This window comes from Gymnoscopelus braueri, assembly GCF_963280865.1.
Source record: "Gymnoscopelus braueri genome assembly, chromosome: 5".
Taxonomy (NCBI): domain Eukaryota; kingdom Metazoa; phylum Chordata; class Actinopteri; order Myctophiformes; family Myctophidae; genus Gymnoscopelus; species Gymnoscopelus braueri.
Window position 1 is genome coordinate 53,951,506 of NC_137606.1, and position 18,814 is coordinate 53,970,319.

At 40.8% G+C, this 18,814-nt stretch overlaps 1 protein-coding gene across 1 annotated transcript; it reads left to right on the forward strand.

Annotated features, from left to right (window-relative positions):
• Positions 1-680: 680 nt before the first annotated feature.
• Positions 681-18,414, forward strand: rab38a (RAB38a, member RAS oncogene family; the record flags this gene model as incomplete). Its single annotated transcript, XM_080429310.1, is given in 4 exon segments — positions 681-1,004; positions 17,942-18,132; positions 18,135-18,224; positions 18,373-18,414. Coding segments are annotated over 4 exon segments (531 nt in total). The 5' UTR covers positions 681-796.
• Positions 18,415-18,814: the final 400 nt, after the last annotated feature.

The following is an 18,814-nucleotide window of genomic DNA, read 5'->3' on the forward strand; positions in this document are numbered from 1 at the left end:
TACTTTTACTTCTACTCCACTACATCTCAGAGGCAAATATACTTTTACTCCACTACATTTATTAGAAAACTTTAGTTAGTTACTTTGTAGAGTTTGATGATTAGCCTATTACAAAACATACATGAACCACTTCAGCCCTTTATGCATTTCGGCCATTTGAAAATAGCAAATCTACAAGCTCGTGAGTCCTGTTGCAATGCAACACATTGTGAGTTTGTAGATCTGCTATTTTCAAAAGATTCAACCCACTTTATACATTTTTGAAATCTTGTGAAATGGGACATTCTGCATGATGAGTAGCCTACTCTTAATTTTGGGTAATTTTTTTGATTACCAATACTAATAATTTTTTGATACCAATACTTTTGCACTTTTACCCAAGTAGGCTAAATTCAGACTTTCTGAACTTTTACTTAACTTTTACTTACGTAACAGAGTATTTTCTACATCGCAGTATTGATACTTTTACTTAAGTAAAAAAAAAAGTGAGTACTTTTTACACCACTGGTCACAAGTTCCACAAAGTGCACTCGACTTTTTTTTTCTTCTTTCTGTTGCTTTGCTCTCCACTTCCTTTCCTTCTCTCCACTGTAACAGCCTTTACTTACCCCACCCATAGAGTTATAATATCCACCCCACCACCGCTTCCCTCTGCGGGCTCAACTCAACCGCCTTTCCCCAACCTCTTGCTTTCTTTCTTTCTCTCCTAATACCCGCTCCTCTCCATCCATAAACTTCACATAAACAACGGGGGGGCATTAATGCCCTGATCTCTCCTCCTCATCGGACAGCCAGCATGCAGATCAACAGCCACTCTAAGGAGCATCTGTATAAGATCCTGGTGATCGGGGACCTCGGAGTGGGCAAGACCAGCATCATCAAGCGCTACGTGCACCACAACTTCAGCCCCAACTACAGGGCCACCATCGGGGTGGACTTCGCCCTCAAGGTGCTCCAGTGGGACCAGACCGGCACCGTGAGACTCCAGCTATGGGACATCGCAGGTATGTTAAAAAAAATGTATATATATGTTTATATTTTGTGACAAGATCGGACAGAGTTGGCTTGGAAAGAAATGCACATTGGTGGAAAAAGTAGCCAACAATTTTTTTTTTAAACTTTAAGTCAGGGGTCTTCAACGTTTTCAGGCCAAGGACCCCCTAGCTGAGAGAGAGATGAAGCAGGGACCCCCTACAACTCTATATTGTATAAAGTATTATTTTTTAACTTAGTCTGCTCTTTTTTCCCTCTACAAAAATAGCCGATCTACAAGCAAGGCGTTGAGTGCTTGTAGATCTGCTATTTTTGGCTAATGTTCCCCTATTCTAAGGTTCAAGTGGTTAATGTAAAAAAAAAACTAAATCCTATCACACAAAGATATGGCGGACGCCGCGGACCCCCTATAGTAGCTCTGAGGACCCCCTAGGGGTCCCGGACCCCCTGTTGAAGACCCCAAGTAAAAGTATCAATACTTCAATGTGGACACACTCTGCTACAAGTAAAGGTCCAGTAACCTAATCAAATTTTACTTGAGTAAAAGTACAAAAGTATAGGGATCTATATACTTAAATTACCAAAAGAATGTCCCGTTTCACAAGGTAAAATGTATAAAAATCCTTAGCCATGGACACGTTCACATGACGCGTCATAACGCAACTTGTTCCTGGTTTTGGAACTTTGTCAATGTACAACCCGTACATCTACATAAACATTCAGATTTCAAATATAAAGTGCTTACCCCACGGCCACGGCTGTAAAATGTTGAAACGCTTGGGTGTAAGTACCCGTATTTTCCGTATTATTCAATAAAAATCATTTTAATCCGATCGGTGGCCATTTTCTCATAGAATTATAAATGTATCAGAGTGCAATACACCTCCCAACCAATAGGGTCGCGTAATTAAAAGCACATGAAGGGGAAAAAAATAGCCACCGATCGGATTAAAATACTTTTTATTGAACAATATGGAAGATGCAGGTACTTAGACCCATGCGTTTTAACTTGTTACATCCATGGATGGCCGTGGGGTAAACACTTTATATTTGAAATCTGAACGTTTATGTAGAGGTACGGGTTGTAAATGGAGAAAGTTTCAAAACCAGGAACAAGTTGTGCTATGACTGTCATGATATGACAGTCATGTTTCAGGGCTAAAAAAATCATTTGAAAATAGCAGATCTACAAGCTCTACATACAGCTATGGGACATCACAAGTACAATTTTTTTTCTCTTTTTCTGTTTTTTATGCATGGGTTATTTTGTGACAAAATGGCCACAGCTTGGAAAGAAATGTAAAATGATTTGTTGATAAATGGAACATATCTGAGACTGAGATATAAGGAGTGGTGGAAAAAGTACTCAAATGTTTTACTTAAGTAAAAGTATCAATACTGCAATGCAGAAATACTCTATTTAGTAAAAGTATGGAATTCAAATTCAAAAGTATTTGTATAAAAAAAAGTTGAATTAAGTACTCATTCTGCAGAATGTCACATTTCATAAGTTTTCAGATGTCTAAAAATATTTTTTAAATAGCTGATCTACAAGCTCACGTGATGCGACGCGTTGTGAGCTTGTACATCTGCTATTTTCAAATAGCCTAAGTATAGGGCTTGAGCGTTTAATATATGTTTTGTTATAATAATCTAAATCCACAAAGTAACCAGTAACTTAAGTTTTCAAATAATTGTAGCGGAGTAAAAAGTACAATTTGCCTCCTAGTGGAGAAGTAAAAGTACTGAAAATTGGAAATGTTCCAGTCAAGTAAAAATACCTCAAAACTGTACTTACAGTACTTGAGTAAATGTACTTAGTTACTTTGCACCACTGGATATAAGCTAAGTTTCTGTTTTTATTTGTATTCATACACATTCTAACCCTTTTCGGAAGATTAATAATTCCAGGAATGTGACGTTTCACTTGTTACATTTATTAAAACTGGCTTCTGTTCATTTGTATTTATTTTTTTCTGGGAGGAAGACCATAGGCCTATAACTCGTGTTTGAGTTTGAGATTAAGCAGGCCTAAGTGTGGCTTGTGTATTAAAGCCCCTTGTAATGAATAATGCCATGGCTTGTATCATGGGCTGGACACAGTGTTCTCTACAGAGAAAGCATAGACTATAATGTCTCTCTCTCTCCAAGAGGAAACCACAGGTCACACATTTGAACCAGCTGACCTGGCTGTAAAGTGTTCATTCATAAGTTCAAACCTGACATTACCACACCTATGCATATCATACCACGTTGATGTTATAGAGAGCATTATGGTTTGCAAACATTTTAATTTCAAGGAACCCCATAACTCTGAGAGTATTTTGTTTACGCTCTCAGAGTTATAGACCTGTAAAGGGTGCATTTGGTTGCATTTGTACACTCTCAGAGTTACAGACCTGTAAAGGGTTCGATAAAGCAGACATACTTTGAAAGGAGAAAATAAACTTGACACAGCTCCAAAACTAAAGTCATGTGATCAGTGATATAAGTATATATACTCGAGTGCTGTACTAAAGTACAATTCTGAGATACACCTTTACCAAACTGCAAAATTACAGCGAGGAACACATTAATGCATTACTAATTACAATGCAATAACATGATTGTGCAATGGACCATTCTTGATTTGATTTGTACATTGTGTGTGTGTGTGTGTGTGTGTGTGTGTGTGTGTGTGTGTGTGTGTGTGTAAAGCTAGCCTGAGTTTGGAAACATAAGGCAGCAACACAGCTGCAACTAATGAAATTAATAATGGGTGTGTTAGAATGATGTGCAAGCATACAATATTGACACCTAAATATAACACACTCATTATTAATGTGATTAGTTGCAGCTGTGCTTACGTCACAGTGTACTATAAGGTCAGTGCTATGCAGCCTGCCATGTTTTGACCCTGCTGTAGTTTTTGATTGATTGTCAACCCTTCCTGGGTTGGGCGCCCCCTATCTGCAACGCATCCATACACACAGCCTCGTCGTGGATGGATTATTGACCAGGCCAGTGGGCCGAGTACAGTAGTAAAGTATGGTTCAAACCTTTGAAAACCTCAGATCCTTGGATCAGATTTGGATTTTGGGTGTTAAACATATTATCTGATTAATCAAACTTTTACACAATGTTTGCTGAGATACTTCTATGATCACTGATTGGATATCAAAGTGATCCCAATGCTGTTTTTGTTTTGTTTTGAGCTACCCAAAATCCAAATCTGATCCACTTGGATAGAGATAAAATGTTTTGAATACCGGCCCTGGGCCTCAAAGTTGATCTACAATTGACTAAATTGTACATACTTTTATAGGTTAATGCTCAAATATGTGGGCCCCTCAAAGCTATACAGTGCAAGGCCCCTGCCATAACCATCTAACAGGATAGAAGTATTATGAAGATGTTTTATTTCCATTTTGCATGCAAATACATATCCTGCAAATACTGTAGGCTAATAGATTGTCAATCCTGTATGATCAAGATGTCTACAGGTGTTTCCCTCCCTGCTTGGCATTCAGAATCAAGGGTTGGATTGGGGGTAAGTCCCTGTGACATACTATGGCCTACAGAAACAGGAGGTGACCGGAACGCACGCCCCAAAACACACTCACCCCCTATTTATTTTCCCGCAGACCGCTCGCCCCCAGCGGTTCTTGTATTCGTGTTTTACTGAGGATAATGTTAGGAACACGTTTTAGGTTTAGGCTTAGTTTTACTGGGGGTTACGTTTAGGAATAAGGTTAGGTTTAGGCATAGTATTACTGGGGTTATGTTTAGGAATAAGGTTAGGTTTAGGCATAGTTTTACTGGGGTTACGTTTAGGAATAAGGTTAGGTTTAGGCATAGTATTACTGGGGTTATGTTTAGGAATAAGGTTAGGTTTAGGCATAGTTTTACTGGGGTTACGTTTAGGAATAAGGTTAGGTTTAGGCATAGTTTTACTGGGGTTACGTTTAGGAATAAGGTTAGGTTTAGGCATAGTATTACTGGGGTTATGTTTAGGAATAAGGTTAGGTTTAGGCATAGTTTTACTGGGGTTAGGTTTAGGAATAAGGTTAGGTTTAGGCATAGTATTACTGGGGTTATGTTTAGGAATAAGGTTAGGTTTAGGCATAGTTTTACTGGGGTTAGGTTTAGGAATAAGGTTAGGTTTAGGCATAGTTTTACTGGGGTTACGTTTAGGAATACGGTTAAGTTTAGGCATAGTATTACTGGGGTTATGTGTAGGAATAAGGTTAGTTTTGAAGGTATAATTTTACTGGGGTTACTTTTAAGTTAGTTTTGAAGGCTCGCCCCTGATTTGACCCAGGGCGAGCGTGTTTTGGGGCGAAGCGTTCTTGTATTCAAACAAGATATACTGTATAGGCTCCCGACCTGTGGGGCCACGTGGCTCGGCAAGGCTACTTATTCCCACCCGACTGCCCATCCTGGGTAGTGCGTGGGTGGGCCTGGGTAGCGTGTGGTGGGCCCCTATAGGACAATAGGCCCAGGGGCCTCCCTGAGTCTTAATCCGTCCCTGATCCTCCTCCACTTACAGTACAAATACCCAAACGTCCAACTGTCCCTCCAGCACAAAAGAGCCCTCGGTCACACTTCATATCCTCGCTGTCAGGTGTAAACCTTGGTGTGTCAAAAACTGCTACAGTACTGGACAGGAAATGGCAACAAGAACCTAGTGTTCCAGTGGAGCCGATGTAGTTATTAGTCACAACTCACAAGCTCTTGTTAAAGGAGTAGTTCACCCAAAGAATGACAATTACACGCCCCATGAATTCATGGAGATTTTTTGATGACCGGCGGAGTCTACTAAGTCTCCTATTGACAGATGACCTGGTCATTAAATTATTGGCTTAGGAATGTGACAAAAACGTAAAAAATCTCCATGAATTCGAGACTTCATGGGGTGTGTAATTGATAGAAAATAATGATTTTTTTAGGTGAAATACTTAATATTTATAAAACCCACATACTGTACACACTTGACCACTTTAAACCCTCGCGTCCACATTGAGAGCTTGGAGGTCCATTCAGCTGCTCTTATCAATGATGAACAAAACCTCCTAACTCCACTCTTGTTTTAGTCATTTCAGTCATGGAGGCCAGTGACATGAAGATACGTAGCTACATCTGACGTTTGTAGCTGCTATAAAAGCTACGACAGCTACAAAGCTACCAATAAGCTGCAGCATGGCTTCAACTTCAGCTACAAAGCTACAAAGCGACAGATATGTCGCGTAGTTACGGATAGCAAATTTTAAGTGGCTTGCCTGGTTAACCCATTAAGACCGGGAACGCATCCATGTCATTTTAAGATTTATTTGGCTATTCAAAAATAGCTGATATACAAGCTCATAGCGTGGCACTGAGTGCCGCGCTGTGAGCTTGTAAATCATGATTTTTTTTTGCAAATCTTTGAATATATATATTTTTTAAAACTCAAAGCTTTGCTTCTGGGTGTCCATTGAACAACATATTTCAAGATGGGGGGCCGCGGCCAAATACATATCATTTTGGGTGGTCCTTGACATGAAAAAGTTTGAGGACCACTGATTATAGCAACATACGTTTAAAAAAAAAACTGTTAGGATTTAGAAGACATTTGTAGAATCCCCCAGAAGCAAAGATTTGAGTTAAAAATGTTCGCTTCAAAACATATTCAAAGATTTGCACAAATTTTCACGATATTTCAAAAATAGCAGATCTACAAGCTCGTAGCGCGGCACGTAGATCTGCTATTTTTGAATAGCCAAAGAAATCTAAAAATGACACACAGATGTGTTCCCGGTCTTAATGGGTTAAATGCAGTGGTGTAAAGTAACTAAGTACATTTACTCTAAGTACTGTACTCAAGTACATTTTTGAGGATATGCTGTGTATATAACCACTGGCCTGAACCTACAGGCCATAACTCTCTGATCTCACATGAGTGTGGCTGGCCTTCTGACTTGTCCCGCGTGCCCGCCCCCTCCCCCTCCCCCTCCCCCCCGTCTCTCCTCTCGTGCACCCACCCACCCACCCGGTCCAGTGAGTGCACGTGGTCATGTGTCTGGCTCTCATGTGAGTGAGATTTGAGGCCTGAACTGTGGCGTGTAGAAAGCTTTTATTGTGAGCCGAGTCGTCCTTAGGCGCTGTGCTGCTGCTCAACCCTTTACTGAGCCCTAGACCACTAGCAGAGTACAAACAATTTCCAAGGTCCACTCCACCTTATCTTATGAATATTCTACAAGTTCACAACGTTTTGTTGAGCTTGTAGATCCGCTATTTGCGGTACACAACACCACACACAACAACGTACTGTATATCAAGCACCTAACGGTCACTATTAGTTTTTTCCCACATTATTTTAGTTCAAAACATTTCCTAAATTTGATGGAAATGTGAAATATTATTTAGACATAATTATTTCTCAGACATATAACAAAGGTACCGTTTATTATATATATTTTTAACGATGGAATACATTCTCCCACAGACCACTTGTAATTATGCCATGGACCACTAATTGAGACACTTACTACATCTCCTAAGGCATGAGTTTTCAACAGGGCGGGGGGGGGGGGGGCAAATCTTTGTGTGATATGAAGATGTTTTAAACACTTGAACCCTTGAACCCTTGAACCCTTGCATCTCTATTCTGGGGGGAACAGTCGTCGAAAACATGAATCCTATTTCCCTTCTGAAGCTGTCTCTTAGATCAAGGGTTACCACCCGTGACCCCCCCGAAATAATCTTATTTGAACTGTAGACCCCCCCACCCTGACAAGCACTTCTTGGAATTGTAGGCATTACATTTTGTTCGGTTCCACAGATAAATATTGTGAAGATAGCCGAATTACAAGCTCACAAGCCTCGCACTGTGAGGCGTTGTGAGCTTGAAGATCAGCTATGTTCACAATGTTTGTCTCTTTTTTTATGTAATATTTGACAATTTGGCCAATTTGGTTTTAAAAAGGTCTTAAATCTTCACTTTATAAATGTATACACTTACTGAATGTTGGTTTGTTTAGTTGAGTGAGAAAACAATGTTGCACATTAAGCTAATCACCTGGGGACCTCCCAAAATAATTTGGGAGGTCCCCTGACAGTTTGAGAACTACTGTCTTAGAGGCGAACAAGATAGTCTCTGTTCTGCCAAGATGAAGGGACAATTTATTTTCTGTCAGCCATACAAGTGTTGCGAGCTTAACACATCCACCGCCAGAGGTTAATCTCATAATGTACTCACCAGTGCCAAGGTGTTTTTGTTGTTTTTTTGTTTTTTTCATGTCGCCATAGATCTTGTTAAAATCCTTAAGATTGAGCCGTGAACGGTCTGTTTACATCCGCGAGATCTCCCTGTATCTCCCAGTGAAGACCGCATGTCAAACGGACTTCCATGACTGTAGTTAGAGCGGATTACGTTAAACAGTGAAATGCGAGGAGAAAAAACTACAGGAAGAGAATTGAGTTTCAGTTTCGTCTGTAGAATGGGAGCGGGCGTGATCGTCGAAACCGGATCCCAAATAATTCTATTTCCTGTCATCAAACCGGAAACGGAAGTGGATCAAAAAAAATCCGAAAGTGCACCCGGACCGCGCATGCGCGAAAAGACCGCAGCCCGTAGGACTACGGGCTCGGCGCTTAACCGTTGGATTTAACGGCCCGTAGAACTACGGGCCCGGCGGTAAAGGTGTTAATAGGTCGGATATTTTATGTTAAGAGATTTGCTTAGTGTAGAGGGAAATACTTGATATTATACTATTATTAGTCAGAAATGTAAACAGCCAGACGCATATATCAATGGGTCTGGTATTTAAGATACTCAAAGAGACAGTGCCCTCATACATGTCTAACTACTTAAAAAAAGTGAGTGACACCCACAGGTTGAGTGTGGTGTTTAAAGCTATAGGGCATAGCAGTGGCGGCCATTTTCTGGTTCCACTCTAAAATAGTATGCATTTTTCCCTTTGACATTTCCAAAAATATTTATATCAATTATTTTAAGCCTAGAATCAAGCCATCCAGGGTCCTGGTGAATCATGACCATAAAACGTTTGATTCTGTGAAAAAAACTTTTATGAAAACGGCAAACATAGGGTATTTATTAAATATAGTATATCATATAATTAAATATAAAATAAAATAAAATCACAGAAAAAAAAAGTTTTATGGTCATGATTCACCAGGACCCTGGATGGCTTGATTCTAGGCTTAAATGAATTTATATAAATATTTTTGGAAATGTCAATGGGAAAAATGCATTGACTATTTTGGAGTGGAACCAGAAAATGGCCACCACTGCTATGCCCTATACTGGTTGTTAAAGGGATATTTCACTTTCAAATAAAATAAACATTAAAATAATAATATAAAAAATAAATCACGCCCCCTCACGCATTAGAATGTCCTTCTAATGTGTGAGGGGCCGTGATTTTTCCATGACTTTTTTTTTCATTTATTCTTTATATAATTATTTTTATGTTTATATTTGAATTGAAAGTGAAATATCCCTTTAACATTGTAGTTGTGCGTCATACATTAGCCACCATGCACTGTGGTGGTAGTGGTGGTGGTAGGACGGAGGCATTTTCCCACGTTTACAGACATAATAAATCACTGTGTGTTTGTGGAAGCAAACATAAGACAAACGTCACCCCTCAGCCTGTGCTCTATTTTTATCTGCAGTATTTCCAGAACTTGTGTTGAAATAAAAAATTAAAAAAAACCTCTGGAAATACTGCTCAAGCCTTTGCACAACAACGCATGCGGTTTAACCCTTTAAGACCTGAAGGCGATTCTACAAATGCCTTCTAAATCCCAACCGTTTTCTGAAAAACCTATGTTTCTATATCAGTGGTGCTCAAACCTTTTCATGTCAAGGACCCCCAAAATTATTATTTTTGGGCCGCCGACCCCCATCTCAAAATATTTTGTTCCAGGGACCCCCAGAAGCAAAGATTTGAGTTAAAAATGTTCGCTTTAAAACAATATATTAAAAGATTTGCACACATTTTCATGATTTTTCAAAAATAGCAGATCTACAAGCTCATAGCGCGGCACTCGGTGCCGCGCTATGAGCTTGTATATCTGCTATTTTTGAATAGCAGAAATAAATCTTAAAATGACCCGGTCTTAATGGGTTAAGTAGTTCATCTCTATCCGAGTTGATCAGATTGAATTTTGTCTAGTTCAAAACAAAAAAACAAAAAATCTTAACAAAACAAAAACAGGATCGGGATCACTTTGATATACATCCCATCTGTGATCATAGGATTGTCACAGTTATGTCAAGAAATGTGATTTTGATTAATCAGATAATCCAAATCTGATCCACTCGGATATAGGATTAAACGTTTTGAACTCTTGACCCCCTATCATTTTGTATTTAACCTCAAAATTCAGTTATTTTATGGTTATGTTCTCCTCACCTCCGAACGTTCTTTTTTTTACATATTAGTCTGATTTTATCTCAGTGAAAATATCCGATCTACAAGCTCACAACGTGTCACGATGCGACGCGTTGTGAGCTTGTAGATCTGCTATTTTTTAAAGGGACTACACCATGAATTTGAACTTTTTTTGTGTGTTTTTGGTCTCCCCTACCTCTCTTCTATCCCAAAAAATACCACAGTTTGAGCACTCAGGCTTTCGCAGCATATCTGGGGTTTTATGTAAATTGGTCTCAAAACAGGCCAAACTGATTTAGAAGCTATTGTTTATGCATTAAAAAGCATATAAAATAATAAATAAAATAAAAACCTTTTGAAATCTTGTTTGAAATGATCAAACCTGCCTACCGATGATGTCACTGACAGGCAGTGGTGTAAGTATATTTACTCAAGTACTGTACTTTTAGAGGTATTTTTGGGCGGTGTAGCCGCCCCTATAAGTGGGGTTGGGACACCTCATTAGTATTAGTTTCCTGCACTGTGATTGGCCCACTTTCCTGTGCTGTGATTGGCTGACTCTATTGGCTGACTCTATTCAGCACTGTGATTGGCTAGCGAGACACAAGATGACATTAATAACCTATAAATAGGATTATGCGCTTCCAAAAATCCATTTTTTTTGGAAGTGAGCTTCCATCACTATTATGACCACTGTGATGACCACACCGCCCACTTCACACTGGGTGTGATCTTTTTACTTTACTGGAGTATTTCCAATTTTCAGTACTTTTACTTCTACTCCACTACATCTCATGGGCAAACATTGTACTTTTACTCCACTACAATGATTTGAAAACTTTACAGTTACTAGTTACCCACTTCAGCCCTATGTACATTTCGGCCATTTGAAAATGGCAGATCTACAAGCTCACAATGAGTCATACTTTCTACTTTTGATACTTTTTTTTTTTAAAGATATTTTTTGGGGGCTTTTATTGATAGGACAGTAGACTGACAGGAAATGGGGTGAGAGTCAAGGTCGTCAGGATCGGGAATAGAACTCACAGCGCACTGTATAGCTGGATTACCAGCGTATTTGGTATGTCTCTGGACCGCTAGGCCAGCGGGTGCTCCTCTACTTCTGATACTTTAAGTACATCTTGATACCAACACTTTTTGTACTTTTACTCAAGTAAATGTTCTATTCCGGACTTTTACTTCTACGTCGCAGTATTGATACTTTTACTTAAGTAAAACATTTGAGTACTTTTTCCACCACTGCTGACAGACAGGTTTGTCTGAACTGTCCACAGCCCTCCTCTGAGACGCAGAGCGAGTAGACAGACACTGTGCTGCTGTGGTATAATGAAAATTCGGTTGAAAATGAGTGTAGTGCTCCTTTAAATGGTCACTTTTCCTGCCAACCTCTAGTTTTGTTTCTCTGGTTCTGTCATCGAGTGGTTCTGAAAGTGGGGTCCCTTGAAGGGAGGTTCCAAAAGGAGCGTTACGGGCCTGTGTAACTCTGAGAGTGTACAAATGGAACCAAACGGACCCGTAAGGGTCCGTTTGGTTCCATCTGTACACTAACAGAGTTATGGGGTTTTCCTTGAAATGAAAACGTTTGAGAACCACAGTTGGTATCAATACGTATAGGTGTGGGAGAGCTGGAGGCTTGATGGAGACTGTGGCTCCTTAATGACAATTTGATGCCCCATTAAGCCACTACATGCCCCCTATAAACCCTTTGCTATTGTGGCAATGTGTGGCACTCACCCCGAGGCTGAAAGTAACTAAGTACATTTACTCAAGTACTGCACTTTGAGTACAATTTCGATATTGTACCTTTTTTTTTTTACTCCACTACAATTATTTGGCAGCTTTAGATTAGCTTTACATTTACTTTGCAATTTTAGATTCTTATATAAAAAAATACATTAACCAATGAAACCCTATTTTATACTTCGTATATTCTAAAATACCCGATCTACAACCGTTGTGAACTTGGTGATCTGCTATTTTTTTAAAATGTTGAGGTTTTGAAAATGTGAAATGGAATATTCTACAACATTAGTTACTTTAAATAGTGGTACATAAAGACAATTGTAAGGCCAATACTTGTGTACTAAAGTAAAATTCTGAATACAGGACTTTTCACCCAAAAAAAGTGTCATTGCTACTTTTACTTGCGTATAAAAATCAGAGTACCAGGACCAGACCACCACCGTTGGAGACCGTGCCTCCTTTAATGAGAATGTTGTGCCTCATTGAACCATGGCCTGCCCCCTATATAAACCCATCACTGTTGTGGCTTTGTGCAGCACTCCCACACAAAAGAGAGACAGAGAGAGAGAGAGATAAGACCTTCTATTCCACATGTGAGGTTTCCACCCGACAGAGAAGATTTTTTTTGTTGATGCTCCCAGCTATAGCTCATCTCTCCATAATCATTATAGCTTTACTGTACTTCACCACGTACAGTAGATTTCATTCTGGGTCTCTGGCGTATTTGTAGAAAATAGCTTACTGACTGTATGTAAGAATAGTTACTTTTCAGGAAAGTGTTCAAATTGATCCGATGTAGTTATTATTTAGTCACAAGCTCTTGCTAACACTTTTCATTGGTTAATATGTATAAAAACCCACAGACAGACACAGTTAACCACTTTCACTAACAAACGTTTCCAAAAATAGCAACAATAGCCGATCTACAAGTTCATAATGCGTCGCAGATCGGCTACTTTTTTTTTGCAACTTTAGTGTGACGCTCTTGTATGATGAAGCAGGGCATTCATTTATGAAATTAAAGAAAACATAAAACAGTTGAAATATGGAGAATGGAGATAATATGAGCTTTCTGCCCGACGTAGTCGATATCTTCAGTCCAGGCTCTAACAGGCTCAATTGCACTACATATGACACGCTAGGTTTGGGTCAAAATGTGTCTTTATTTCTTCACTGTCGGGTGGAAACCTCGTATGTGTAAAACTGTTAGTTTTCAGGATTCAAATTCAAAAATAGCAAAAAAAAAAGCAAATCGACAAACTCATAGATCTTTAAAACTTTTGTGTGATGCTGTTGTATGATGAAGTAGGCCGTTAATTCACGAAAAAACAAAAAGTTTGAACGTGGAGATAAGAGGTTTCTGCCCGACAGCAACGATTTCCAAGTAGTCACAAGCCGCTCGGATTGCGTGATGTAAACCAGATAAACCGGATTAAAGCATGCCATGACAGAGGCTTTGTCTCTCCTCCTGAATGCAATATTTTGGGTATTTAGAAGACGCTCTTATCCAGAGCGACTTACACTTACGGTAAATGTTCTCATCATGTAGAGTGCAAGAGAGAGCAGTGTAGTGCCCCAAAACTAGGAGGTAAACGATGAACCTAGCATCTGTCTAAATAACATGCAATCTCAATCACATTGTGTACATTAGTGGTCCAGAAAAACAGATCTAAGAAGCAACAAGACTCAGTCATGTATACCAGCTTGCTGTTTTCTCTGATTTGTCTCGCAGAATCTGGCAACACTGCTAGTGGCTGCCCATTGGCTTAGACCTGTTGCTTATTTCTCTCGCAGAATCTGGCAACACTGCCATAGAGGCAAGAGGCGTGTCTAGTACCATAGCTTGGGAGGACGAGACCGCCCGTTCAGAGTATGGGAAAGTATCCCCATTGGCTTAAAGGACAGCCACTGATGAAAAAGTGTCGAGAAAGTGTTTACTAGACTCAGTCTCTTCTTAGACCAGCGTGCTTTGCAAGCTGGTAAAAACAAGTGGGAACAAGTGACCAAGATATGCCTGTATAGTAGCCTTACGGTGCGTTTTAACAGCGGGCGATTCAGGATAGTATTTTCCGGAAGTGCATTATACATCTATGAGAGCCGGCAACTACTGGCGATGAGGCGAAGTGGGCGGGGGGACGATGAGGTGGAGTCTAAAGAGGTGAGTGCTAGGGGGTGAGGTGGAGTCTGAAGAGGTGAGTGCTAGGGGGTGAGGTGGATTCTGAAGAGGTGAGTGCTAGGGGGTGAGGTGGAGTCTGAAGAGGTGAGTGCAGAGTGAAGATTCTGACTTTCAAATGTACATATTTTTTGTGCAATGTAAACGTATGTTTTCTCATGCCAATAAAGCCCTTTGAATTGAAAATTGAATTGAGTGCTAGGGGGTGAGGTGGAGTCTGAAGAGGTGAGTGCTAGGGGGTGAGGTGGAGTCTGAAGAGGTGAGTGCTAGGGGGTGAGGTGGAGTCTGAAGAGGTGAGTGCTAGGGGGTTGAGGTGGAGTCTGAAGAGGTGAGTGCTAGGGGGGTGAGGTGGAGTCTGAAGAGGTGAGTTTTCAGATCACGGCGGAAAATTGGGAGCTGGGAGTCTGCAGTTCTGACTGCAATGGGGAATTTATTCCATAGTTTAGGAGCCAGGAGGGGGAAGAGTGTAGGACGTGTGGGGACGACTGATTTAGGGCAGGGTCACATATCTGTGTCAGAAATGTTGTAGCCAATGCATGCTGAGTTAATAGACGCCAGAGATGCAGAGACTTAATGTTTTCATGTCAGGGATCCCCTAATTAATATGTATTTGGCTACGGACCCCCATCAGGATTTAGTGCCAGGAACCCGCCATACAAGATTTGTGTTTTTTTATGTATTTATTTATATGTAAATGGGAGACCATTTGTGAACCATTTTCAATACTAGAATGATTGGCTATGTTATTAAATGATTGGCTATATTATCACTTTGGGTACAGTATGAGGTGCATGTGTGGCCATATGTGGCCATGTGTGGCCATTCCCTTATAATATAAGTGCGGTAATGAGTTTGACTCAGGCCAGGTATGACTGCTGTCACACAGATGTATAGATCAGGGGTTCCCAACAAATGACTGTAGGCTATGTGATAATGATACTGTTAAGTTGTTTACATAAAGTAACGTGGCAGCTACTGAAAAAAGGTATATATATATACCAAGATCGCACGTGTGCATACACTGATGTTCTCCTTTTTGTTCTCTCTTTTCTCTCTCTCTCTCTCTCTCTCTCTCTCTCTCTCTCTCTCTCTCTCTCTCTCTCTCTCTCTCTCTCTCTCTCTCTCTCTCTCTCTCTCTTTTAATTTGTTTTACTGTTGTATTATTATTATTATTGTTATTACCTATGCGGCTGCATTGTCTGAAGGAAGCCGAACAATAAACAAGTTTTACTCTGATGTACCTGTACACAAGATGGAACAATAAAGGACAACCTTGAACCTTGAACCTTGAATCTCCTGACACATTTTATTTTATGTTTGGAACACAGTTCTTATATGACGCCAGTAAAGAAAACAAAAAAAAACTTCTAAGTCTATTGGATTTTGAATGAGCAAAGCACTCCCGTGACCAGTGTTGCCAGATTTTGTGAGAGAAACAAGCAACCAGGTCTAGGAAAACCAGCCCAAAACAAGCGACTATGGGCCACATGAGCACTTTAACACATCAGCTATTTTGAAAATAGCAGATCTACAAGCTCACGACGCGATGCGACGCGTTGTGAGCTTGTAGATCGGCTATTTTAGAATAAAATCTTGCGGGGAAATTATAATAAGCAGATCTGGCAACACTGCCCGTGACCCACAGAGCGAGGGCCCATGACGTCAGGACTCCTGTATATACTCTATTATTAACCCTAAACCCTAGATTAGGTTAAGGGTTAAGAAGACTTTGGCACGATGTGGGAGTTTAGATGTAAGGGGTTAACAGGGCATGCAGCAAGACTGCAGTAAGTACTCAGAAGTAGAATAATGGCAGACATTATGCTATGTGATCAGCAGGTACCAGCGGTGCTCTCACTGAGGACAGGGAGAGGAAATTAGACGGAACATTCCGACTGGATTTATCACACGGGACCGTGCTCTCAGGAATTCTCTCTCTCTCTCTCTCTCTACTCTCCTCTCTCTCTCTCGTCTCTCTCTCTCATCTCTCTCTCTCTCTCTCTCTCTCTCTCTCTCTCTCTCCTCTCTCTCGCTCAATCTCGACCTCACGCACGCACGCACGCACGCACACACACACACACACACACACACACACACACTCACACTCACACTTGTGTTTGTATTACTATACTTGTGAGGACATTAACATTTTAGGACACCGATTTTATGAATGCCATGTTTCCTTATTTATTTATTTTTGGGGCATTTTGAACCCTAACCTAAACCAGAAATAGCCAATCTACAAGCTCACAACATGTCACGCCGCGACACTCTAACCCCTAAACCTAACCTCTAAATGCTTAATCCTTTTTTCACCCTTTTTCAACCATAAGACATTCCGCCCTCACAAGTGTAGTAATACACAAACACACACGCACGCACACACACACACACGTGCACGCATGCACACGCACAGGCACACTTAATTAGTCCATCTCTCTCTCCTCCACCCATTGTGTTGCCCTTTCCTTTCATCTCATCTCCGTACCCCTCTCTCTCTCTCTCTCTCTCTCTCTCTCTCTCTCTCTCTCTCTCTCTCTCTCTCTCTCTCTCTCTCTCTCTCTCTCTCTCTCTCTCTCTCTCTCTCTCTCCTCATCTTAGTGTCTCCATAATGAACACACTGAATATTTCATTTGTCTCTAATGAGCCCCATGCTCGCCTCACACAGCCAGCAGCCACAGTCTATGTGTCTCTATGCAGTGGTGGAAGAAGTACTCAGAGAACTCGTCTTCGAGTTACAACATGTACTTTGACTACTTTTTTCCCGTCTACACCAAATCTCGTCGACACATTGTGAGCTTTTAGATCTGCTATTTTTGGCTAATGTCCCCCCCCCCCCACAGAATGTGGATGCTGGGGTTCAAGTGGTTCAGTAAAAGTAGCAATACCACATAAAAATACTGTAAAAGGCCTGTGTTTTAAAATGTACTTAATGGTATTGTTTTCAAAATATATTACAGTATAAAATCTTCAAAATGTGTCCCAAATTCTTTTTAAACAGCAGTTCTACAAGCTCACAATGTGTTGTGTGAGCTTCTAGATCGGCCATATTATTAATAGCCGATGCATAATGTAGGGCTTAAGTGGTTAATGTATGTTTTTGTAATAATAATCTGGTAAAGTAACTAGTAACTGAAGATGTCAAATCATTGTAGTGGAGTACAAAGTACAATATTTGCCTCTAAAATGTAGTGGAGTATGTCTCTATGTGGTATCTGCAATTATGCAGCTGAAATGTCCAGATTGTTTTGCCTTTCAAAAATAGCAGATCTACAAGCTCGCAATGCGTCACATCACGACACATTGCGAGTGTTGTGACTCATTCTGCATAATGAGTACAGCAGCTCTGCAGGCTCGAAACGCGCCGCTTCGCTCCGCCTTTCGAGCTTGCAGACTCTGCTACTTTTGATACATTTGTGAGACGCTGTAGTATGATCAAATATGGCATTTATTAACGGAAAAAAAACGCTAAAAGTTAAAATAAGAAGATAAGAGGTTTCTACCCGACAACAACGATTTACTTAAAATCTGAGCACTTTGTCCTCCACTGATGTTTCCATATGTCTGTGTGTGTGTGTGTGTGTGTGTGTGTGTGTGTGTGTGTGTGTGTGTGTGTGCGTGTGCGTGCATCCAGGTCAGGAGAGGTTCGGCAACATGACGCGGGTGTACTACCGCGAGGCCATGGGCGCCTTCATCGTGTTCGACGTCACGAGGCCCGCCTCCTTCGAGGCCGTCACCAAGTGGAAGGAGGACCTGGACTCCAAGCTGACGCTGGCCAATGGGAAGCACGTTGCCACGGTGCTGCTGGCCAACAAGTGCGACCAGGGGCGGGGACGTCCTCTACCAACAACGGGATCAAGATGGAGCAGTTCTGCCAGGAGAACGGCTTCGTGGGCTGGTTCGAGACCTCGGCTAAGGTGAGGGCCCAGGGCACGTGCGCGCACGCACGCACACACGCACACATGCACAGGCATTCAGGAACAAATACACAAGTACACACACATATTGTCGGGCAGAAACCTTGGATCTCCTTATTTCAACTTTTTATGTTTTTGTTTTGTTTAGTTTTTGTTGCAAATTATTAATCTGAACTACTTTGTCGTTTAAGACAGTGGTTCTCAAACTTTTTCGTTTCAAGGACCCACAAATTGATATATATTTGGCTGCGGACCCCCATCTGAATTTTCTTTCGTGCCAGGGATCCCCAGAAGAGAAGATTGTGTCAAAATTATTCAAGATCTTTCCTATATGTTAAAAAATGTGCAGATGTACAAGCTCGCAGCGCGGCATGAACCCGCTGCGAGCTTGTACATCTGCTAGTTTTTGAATAGCCAATGTATGAAATATGGATAAAGGGGTTAAATGATTGTAAATGCTGTATTAACACAGCAGGTGAGAGAGGGGGAGGAGAGCGAGAAAGAGCAAGCAAGAGAAAGCGAGAGAGAGAGCGTGCACATATTTTACAGGCCGTAATACACACTGGGCAATACAAAAGAACGGCAGAATC